The sequence below is a fragment of the Scardinius erythrophthalmus genome (genome assembly GCF_964197995.2).
Source record: "Scardinius erythrophthalmus genome assembly, chromosome: 5".
NCBI classification, from domain to species: domain Eukaryota; kingdom Metazoa; phylum Chordata; class Actinopteri; order Cypriniformes; family Leuciscidae; genus Scardinius; species Scardinius erythrophthalmus.
In genome coordinates this window covers 1,478,072-1,488,071 of record NC_138225.1, presented here as the reverse complement: position 1 = coordinate 1,488,071, position 10,000 = coordinate 1,478,072, and the positions used below count along the sequence as shown (strand labels likewise).

The window sequence follows — 10,000 nt, the reverse complement described above, 5'->3', positions numbered from 1 at the left end:
CGTGTGCCTTACTAGATGCTGTGAGCTAGCAGAGAGAGACTGACACTGCTTTAGCAGAACTCTCAGCAGAAGAGTGCTCAGTGTGAGAGAACGGGCCAGACACAGCTCTTCTCATGAAGCTAACGGAAGTGAACAGCACAGCGTGAGAGATAAACAGATGTAGAAATAATCTACTGATCCAGCATCCAGATGTGCTGCTGTAAAGCAGAAGAGGGGCAATGATGGCTAGCTAAGAACATGGCTAATGCCCCTGTGCTGCTGAGGTAAGCATGTGCCAGCGTCTGCGCTCCCGTTCCCAGTGTCACAGCAGGAGCAGCCACAGGCCACAGTGGAGGACTGACCATCACCAGCAGTCCTGTTAGCAGAGCAGATAATAGAGCCAGCAGGGCATGAAGCAGAGGTGCTGTCAGCATCTGGATGTGGTGGACCAGTACCCTGACCCTAACCTGACCCGACCCCACCCTAACCCTAATGCTGTCAGCATCTGGATGTGGTGGACCAGTACCTCTCCCTGACCTTAACCCTAACCCTAACCCTAACCCTAGCTGCACATTGACCTCTGGGTCCAGATGTTGGTGAGAGCAGGTGCTAAATCATTATGGCTAATCTGACCGGGTGAACTCAGATCCTGGACATGATGAGCACTGTGTCATAATCACTAGTCTAACACACACCAGTGTATGGATGTATGCAGTACACATGCAAACGTAAATGTCTACAACACACTCTTATTTCTGTTTAAGTTAGGTGTTACTCTAAGTAGTTTCATGTCATTGTGGGAGAATCTGCACCAGTGCTGAGCCGGAAGGGTTCCCAGTGTGGAGAAACTGCTTCAGCGTTTGTTGAATTATTTTTACTATGTGTTATTCTTACCATAAATGAAATCACGTGATAGTGTTTTTAACTTGAATTGACAGTTAATTTATGTAGTTTGCAAATAAAGTCTTTCTCCATTCTCCTCTACCTGGCGAACTGCTGTTTAGGTGAGCGCATTTACATGTACATTTATTAATTTAGCAGACGCTTTTATCCAGAGCGACTAATGAGGAATACAACAAGCAGTGTGTCTGGAGAGAAAGCAGTAGCAGGAGAAGTGCTAGCAATACATGGTGTCAGTCATTATCTTGAACAGCAAGGAGAGCACTTTCTGTGAAGATGTTTGTTGTTATTTTAACAGTAGTGAGGAGGAGAATGCAGTTAAAGAGTTTCAGAATCAGTATACACAGTTTCTAAAGGACGTTATCGTGTGCGGAGGCCTCGTATCCATAATAAGCCTCACTGCTTTCAAACCTATTTTATTTATTTGATCTCCTCTCAGAGGGTAAAAATAATATCTGTTCTGGTGAGTACAAGGTCTACTAATATTTTTTTTATTTTTTTTTATTTTTATGAATGTCAATCTTTTTGTGAGTTGTTTTAAAAGTTCCAAATTGGTTCCATTCATTAATGTGTTTTTTTTAAATATCACATTTAATATGTATTTTAACATCTACATTCTGAAATTTTATTTGTACTTAAAAAAAAACATATCTGAATTTGAGCAGAAAATGTATTTCTTTTATAACATAATATATCCTATACACTATATTATCAGAGCATATGTGCATACATCATTTTTTAAAATAATACAAAAACTGCACAAGAATTTTTTTTTTCGCGGGTAATAAACATAGCTATATATATAGTGCGCCGAGTGAATGTCAGTAATGGCGGACCCAGATCACACAGAACCTGAGGTTCGAGTCCCCACCGCGACCGTCCCCTCCCCCACTCTCCCGGGTCTCACACACACACCCCCCGCGTCTCACACCTGCGACACTCAGATGCTCGAGAGGCAGGGATGAGACGGACACGGCGAGATGGAGACGAGAGGAGACGAGACATCCGACGAAAAAGTAAGTTTTTGACTTTTTGTACAAGGTTCTCAAAATAATATGGTGCTGTTTATTTAACTTATTGTTTGCACATATATCGTAACGTAAATGTCACGTCATTTTATTTTCCATAGCGCTTTTCACATTAATCATAATCTCAAAGCAGCTTTGCATAAAGTATAGATTAATCTACCAAAATGAAAATAATGATAGTCTAACAATAATATATTAATTAGGGCTTTAGATTCCTAAGAGTCTTAAGCTCATGTTTTAAGGCCACAGTTAGGATTGCATAGGTGACTGCATTTTTAGCGGTAATCCGCTTTTAAACTTCGCCTAATTTAATATGTTGTTGTCTTTGTTACTTCTGAAAGACATATTTTGCGTCCCTGTTACTTCACCTAGATGTTTAGCTCACTTTTGGTAACATTAATCTAAGATGGCCAGGAGTTGGATCTTTTGCGGCCTACACGTGCAGCCATGAGGAGTCTGAGGCCAGGCCTGAGATTCATGCGTTTTATCACTATAAACACTAATAATGGGTTTCAAAAAAGCAAGAGGGAAGTTAAATTCAGAACAATTTTTTCTACTTCTGTAATGCAGTTTTCAAGATCAGACAATAAATGGCATTTATTTTCAGTATTGTATTGGCTTATGTTACAGTGTCAATTACTTTAATACATTGCCAAATTTTATCATTGCAGTTTTAAATACAGTGTAATGTGATGTTTGACCATGATGTCTGACTGTCTATGACACATGTGCTTGCAGACTAACGTTACGAATGGCAGCTCTGGATGCACAGGTGAGATAATGCAACGCATTCTCACTCTAGGGCGTCAGTTGCTTTTGACGTCGCGTCTACATCGAACGCACATGGCATCCTAGGGCGTCATATACTGACGCGCCTTCTGGCCCATATATATCTGCGTCTCATATTGACGCTAAAGGGTGCCATGTGCGTTCGATATAGAGGCGATGTCAAAAGCGTCAGTATATGACGCCTTGGGCATTCTCATCCTAGGGCGTCATATACTGACGCGCCTTCTGGCCCATATCTATCTGCGTCTCATACTGACGCTAAAGGGTGCCATGTGCGTTCGATATAGAGGCGATGTCAAAAGCGTCAGTATATGACGCCTTGGGCATTCTAATCCTAGGGCGTCATATACTGACGCTTTTGACATCGCCTCTATATCGAACGCACATAGTAGGTTACAAAACACATTTTACTCATTTGTGGTACGCTATGTCAAATTGTAGTGCGTCATTTATTACTTAAAATAGCCTAATTCTTAAAGCTTATATATGTAGCTTAATGAGCCAGAGTAACCAAGGTTTTTAAAAGCACAATCTTGGAGAAAAAGAAATATCCATCATAGCCCCCCATGCGCCCTCCTTTCATTCTCTTGCAACACCATGCCAAGTTCATGGATGTGCATGAAATTCAATTTTTTAATCTGCTATCTTTTGTTTAGGTAAATAATGTTTTAATTAATAACCGGTCAGTTTAAATAGAAGTTTAGAGGCCACTACATTATCACAAAGTAATTAAGGGATGATTGTAGTAATTAATATAATCTAAGGTTGATTTTTGTAAACTTACATTTTTTTTTGTTATAACTTGATCTGTACATTTTCTTTACGGTTTGATAAAAAAATAAAACAGATCATCTGTTAGAAATTAAAGTCAAGTAGGTGATTATATCTGCTTATTTTAGTGAAAAAGTTCATTTAAAAAAACATTTCAGTATTTTTACTTTTTTGTTAAACATTTGAGACGCTTTCAAAGGACAGAAGATTTGGTATTGTGGCATTAAACGAGATAAATATGTCTAGCCATATGATCATGTTATTGTGAAACCAAGTGTACTTTTCTTCATGTTCAATATAAAGATAAAAAAATACCTCGCTGATATCTAAAAAATGTATTTTACATGCATTCATCGTTGGTGAAAATGAATTTCTAATGGCTAAATAAATTTGGCCAATTATCCCTAAACTTGACATGTTAGTAATGTCCAGTTACTGAACCACTGATATAATTAACTTCGTGCTGAGGAAATACAACATGTTGTCCTGTGTACTGTCAATTTCAGCCGATACGATAGTTAAGTTTTTGTTGTAATTTTTTATCATTGTATGAAATTAAAAGTCACAGTTCACATTAAATTTGTGGTAAATACAGGTTTTGCTAAATTGGTGTCATTGATATCAGCCTTATTTTGATATACTTATTTTAAATGTATTAGTTTGTTATTCGATACTGATGATTCTCTTGTTTAAGCCTAATCCTATAGACCTTATGTAGCTCGTTGTCTTTTGTCTTCCGGTCTGTATTTTCACAGCGATCTTGTCTATTTATGAATGAACGGCTCGTTTTAAAATCTTCCCGTTCTACTGACATTTGTTAAGACATCTTCGTTAACTTTACATTAAGAAAATCCACTTCAAAAGCTAATTACTCCTGGAGAGCGAATGCCAGAGAGATATACAGAGCGTCCGCAAAAACGGAAGTTCAAAGACAATATTCTAAAGATGCAGCGCGCTTGTTTCTCTGGTGCATAAGGGCTATAGTAGGAGGAAGTAAAATGGAAAAATATTTAAAATAACAATACTTTTTTTGTCTTTGTGATTTACATTGCAGTGAATGATGTGACAGATGATGTGACAGATGATGTGACAGAAGAGAAAACAAAGGTAGGCTATATCCACAGATAAACATATATATATCTGCCATCTGAAATTTTCTTATAGAATGATCATTTTTATCAAGCTTGTATATTTAAGTTCTGTAATTTCACTTAAATTACAATTAATAGGTAATCTTCATTGTCATTTAAGTGAAATTATTGAATTTAAATATACAAGCTTGATAAAAATGATCATTCTAGAAGAATCTGCCATCTGCCATCAGGGTTATATAAATAAAACTGTTGGTTGAGGTAAGGGACAAAACAGTTTTAGAAGTTAGTTTTTAGTTTTTATTATTTAATACTACATTATTATAAATTGATATATTTCTAGATTAAGGTCTCAGCTAATGACCCATATAAGGGAACAGGTTTTTCTGAAAATGAAATAACTTCGTTAGACGCATTAAAAAGCATGCTATTTTAATTTGATTCATCCAACAGCAGTGTAAAGTATGTTATAATGTAATTATTGTGTTCAGTAAAGGAGCTGACTGACTAACTGATTGACAAGACAACAAATTTATCAACTAACTAACTATATAGTTGGCAACCAACTGAACCTATACCGGACAAACACAATTGTGACGCTGGATCACAAAACCAGTCTTAAGTTGCACGGGTATATTTGTGGCAATAGCCAACAATACACTGTATGGGTCAAAATTATCGATTTTTCTTATGCGAAAAATCATTAGGATATTAAGTAAAGATTATGATCCATGAAGATATTTTGTAAATTTCCTACCTCAAATATATGGTTAATGAGGATAGGAGCAGGCTTCACTCAATTTTTGATAATACACTTTTTAGAGTGCTGGCCTAAAAATATAATACATAAGAATAGGACAGAGGCCGCACTATGCATAAACGTTGTGCAACGAATAAAAAACGTTTATGCATAGTGCGGCCTCTGTCCTATTCTTATCTACCTCAAATATATAAAACATTTATTTTTGTGAGTGGATGCAGCACAATCGCCAATAGAAATGGACAACTTTAAAGGCGATTTTCTCAATATTCAGATTTTTCTGGACCCTCAGATTCCAGATTTTCAAATAGTTGTATCTCAGCCAAATATTGTCCTGTCCTGGCAAACCATACATCAATGGAAAGATTATGTATTCAGATTTTTGTGGTTTTGTGGTCCAGGGTCACAATTGTGTTACAGGACACTGTATCCATAACTAAGACATTTCTAATTTGAGAAATTCTATTTGAATTCTATTTTATCCTTTTATTTTGCTGCTCTTTATGAGTTGTTCCGTGGAATATAGGGGATCCCCTGTGGCTCACATGGTAGAGTGTTTGCTGTCAACTAGGGCTGTCAATCTTCCTCTATAATGCTATTCGAATTCCATTCCTTATTTTATTCAATATTCGAATAATATTCGAATATTAAATGCTCAAATGTATCCTATTATTAATATTTACGACATTACACAGTCTTATGGATCGCCAATGCGTGATGTTGATCGGTCTCATATCTTCACAGATAAACCGTGTCAGTTTGTCTGTTATTGCCTTTTATTACATGGCTTGGTTGAATTCTAATGTAGAATGCTGTCAAAGAGTATAGAAGTACTTCTATACTCTTTGATGCGGTCTGTTATTTCTTGATAACAGACCGCTGCGAGTGCGAAGTATAACACGCATTGCCATGAAAAACAGCGTTGCTATGGACGCGGAACGGTCTATGTTCTTTAGCGGAAGCAGTACAATCGTTTTTAAATCAATAAACTCCTTTTTAAATCAATATTTTGTGTCAAATTGTTTATTTATTTTGTATAGCCATGTAATAAGTTCAGCCTGTCGGGGTTGTTATTCGCTATAACAACCGCCTCGCTATAATCCCTTAACGTGCGGACAGCTCGTAACCGTGATGAGGAGAGAGGTAGAAAAGAATAATTCTTGCCTGTTTTAGCGGCGGTTCCTCGGACAGATCGCCTAGCTTGTCAGGGTGTAACGTTGTCAGTTTTTCCATTAAGGGTTTGAAATCCAAACACCTTCAACACATCGCTTCTCAAATTGTCAGGAGTGGTGATCTCCGTTTTCGTGCAGACATTGCTCTCCGCGATTTTTGACAGTATTGTTATGATACTGCGTGCGTGGATAACGTGCACAATTGTGTTACGATTCAAAAACGTTATTGTTCATCTGACGAAACAAAAGCATTTCATTTTCACATGCGCACAAGAAAGGCAAGATTGCATTTTTTTTTTTAATGTACAAAAGCAATATTCGAATAGGAACTTCAGCATTCGAATAGTATTGATTTTTTAAATATTCGAATTATATTCGAATTTCGGAATTCGTTCCAACAGCCCTACTGTCAACAATAAATCCTTATTTGAAGGTTCAGTTCTGCAGGTAGCATAAATGGCAAAAGAAAAGCTTCCAAAAACCTTTTTTGTTTGTTTGTTTTGTAGGTTCAAAGCTGTCACTTGGGTCACCTCCAGAAACTTAGAGCACATCACAATGCTTGTGAATACCGATACATGAAGGCGCACACAAAAACTGTAAATGATGAACGGGAGAAGACCATGTTTTTATATCAGAGCATGAAAACAAAGGTTAGTTGTATTAAATGCTTTCGTTTATATACCTTCGGTTGCTAGGTCATTCTTATGTTCGTAAAACAAGTGAACGTTGGGGCATTTTTCAACATCATAACATTGAGCTTGCCGTTTTCAGTCAGCAGGCCCTTCTAGTCAGCAGTTGGCCCACACATTGGTAATTTGTTGGCATGCAGTAGAGGGCCTGGGTTAGATTTGAGCCCAGGTCACAGTGCTCAGTCTGCACCCTAGACAGTGAGCCACAGGGTTCCCCAAAATAAAGCCACAGATCCGCCCATTGCAAGGCCTCTTCAGAAGCCTCATGAATGTTCTTGATAGCTCTTCTTCCCTTTAAAACCGAGAAGTTTTAGAGTCTGCTGAACTAATTTCCCAGCAAAGCTCTGACATCCAACTTCAACTGGCTCGCACAGAGATCTCCCGCCATTGCTCCAACACATTGAGACGAGCTCTTCATATTTTGCTGTATTATCCTGTCAATCCTGTCTTTAGAGCACAGTTAGTTAGAATATTACTGGAAGAACAGTTTGAGTGTGCTTACTGATATTTAGGATTGCTTGTTTAATATTCTTTTACTAAGAGAGCTATTATTTGTCCAGACAAATCAGTGGAGTCCACTAATGAAGTTGAACAACCATCCAAAGGTAATACGATTTAAATTAAACAGGAGGATTATGAAGACTTCTGATATTGTTTTCCTTTTAAAGAACCAGTACTTTATGATTTGCATGGTTTCACTTGCTTTTATTTTTTTTCATATCATTTCATATCAAAATAAACCCCAATATATTTGGTAAATTAGATGTATGGCACAATTACTGGTATCCATTTAGTCAGCATTTTGTGCCATTACTGTATATTATCTGTATTTAAAGTCTCCTCTGTTGTACTCATATGTTTTATAACAGGCAAGGATAAAGAACTGCAGCCAATTGGCAAGCACTTGGACAAACCACACACAACAAAGGGTAAGCTGTTTTTCAAATGTCTTATGAAATGTCACACTTTCCATTTTTTTGTGAAAGTCAGAATTAAGTCATTTTAATTGGAATCTACAAAGAGACCCATTTATATTGACAACAGGGTTCCCTTAAAGGGTTAGTTCACCCAAAAATGAAAGAATTCTGTCATTAATTACTCCCCATAATGTTGTTCCAAACCCGTAAGACATTTGTTCATCTTTGAAACACAAATGAAGTTATTTTTGACGCAATCTAAGAGGATTCTGATCCATTCATATGCAACAATGCCATTGCAACTTTCAAGGCCCAGAAAGTTAATAAAGACATTATTAAAATATGTGCACAAAAGGTTTTCTCATCGCTTCATAACTTGGACTATTTAACAATGTCTTTACTTCCTTTCTGGGCCTTGAAAGTTGTAGTGACGTTGCTGCCTATGTAAGGACCGAATCCTCTCGTATTTCATCAAAAATATCTTCATTTGTGTTTTGCAGATAAACTAGGGTCTAACAGGTTTGGAACGACATGAGGGAGAGTAATTAATGACAGAAGTTTCATTTTTGGGTGAACTAACCCTTTAAATTTAATGTGGAGGTCAAATTTGGTGAAAAGTGGAAAACGTCTTTGTTTCAGTGATCTGTGCTGATAGAGCTTTGTAACAGCAGCATGGCAGATCCAAAGTGGAGGAAGTGCTTATTTTACTGGCTACTTCTCTCCATACAGCGACTGTGTACGGACCATTTCTTAATCTACAAGTGTTGTATTGGACAGAACTGTCTGAGAATTCAGGCTCGCGACTAGATACCCTTACGGAATGAAAATATATTTCCAATATTTATGATCAATATATTATGATAAGTATATGGTGTAAATATACTTATTGGAGAAATGTATTCACAATATATTTACACTGTAAAATGTCATTAGTTGAGTGTACTTCGAAAACGTGGAAAACATTTATGGATTTGCTTAAATTTCAAGGGCGTTTTAATCAAATTTGAAAGTTTCTAATAGAATGACATACAAAAGAGTGTCGGGACAATGACTGTGAATTTATTTGTATTTATTCACTGAACTTTACTGAATAAATACAAAAAAACATCAACTTAACATAGAAGTTAATAGAAATCACTTCAATAGATTTCTACATTTTAAATAAAGCAACATGCAGCATATTCTCAATGTTTCTTGTTCTTCTGCTGATGTTATAATGTTATAAAGTCGAGAGCCCAACTAAAATCAAACACTGATCACAATCTGGTGACTAATATTATGTTATTTTCAATAAATCATCAACATCTAAATCTCAATCTAAATCTAAATGTTAATTCTCTGTAAGAACTTGTGTAGACGTCTGACAGAAATAAAGTCAGTCTGGTTAGTAATAAGTGAAGTTGGTAATGCTGTTTGTGGAGCTGTTTAACCCTCCTCTGCTGAGATCTTCACAGACCTGTTAGTGTTTAATGTTCTGTTGGGGTTTAAAGGGTTTGTGCTGAAGAACAGAGCCTGTGCTTCAGTCCAGCAGAAGATCAAGAAACATTGAGAATATGCTACATGTTGCTTTATCTAAATTGTATTGGAGTTATTCTTTTTTAAATGCATATATTCAGTGAAGTTTCAGACATGCACAAAGTATTTACAGTTTAATAAATAGAAATAAATACAAAGTCTATCATTGTCCCAACACCCTTAAGTCTTTGTACTAGTAACTTACAACTTTGATTAAAACACCCCCTTAAGAAATGTAAGGAAATCTTGTTCCTCGTGTTTTTGAAGTACACTCAATTAATGACATTTTACAGTGTAAATATATTTTAAATATATATTTTTCATAAATGAAAAGTGGCAATTCCTTGTGTATTATTCAATATATTGTATTTCATATATTTTTCAGTATA

General features: G+C 36.4%; 2 protein-coding genes across 3 annotated transcripts in view; both read left to right on the top strand.

The window, feature by feature from the left end:
• Positions 1–10,000, top strand: part of rab35a (RAB35, member RAS oncogene family a) — a 36,284-nt gene that overhangs the window by 7,791 nt on the left and 18,493 nt on the right. The gene's annotated exons all lie outside the window — the stretch shown is intronic.
• Positions 93–10,000, top strand: part of LOC308690280 (uncharacterized protein) — an 11,637-nt gene continuing 1,729 nt past the window's right edge. The window contains exons 1-6 of one of the 2 annotated variants that reach the window (XM_081364665.1): positions 1,721–1,895; positions 2,646–2,679; positions 4,522–4,574; positions 6,997–7,140; positions 7,740–7,784; positions 8,049–8,108. In XM_081364665.1, coding sequence (XP_081220791.1) covers positions 1,860–1,895; positions 2,646–2,679; positions 4,522–4,574; positions 6,997–7,140; positions 7,740–7,784; positions 8,049–8,108 — 372 coding nt within the window. In that variant the 5' untranslated portion in view covers positions 1,721–1,859. Of the gene's footprint in view, positions 1,896–2,645; positions 2,680–4,521; positions 4,575–6,996; positions 7,141–7,739; positions 7,785–8,048; positions 8,109–10,000 lie in introns of both variants that reach the window. The other variant, XM_081364666.1, reaches the window with a different exon arrangement.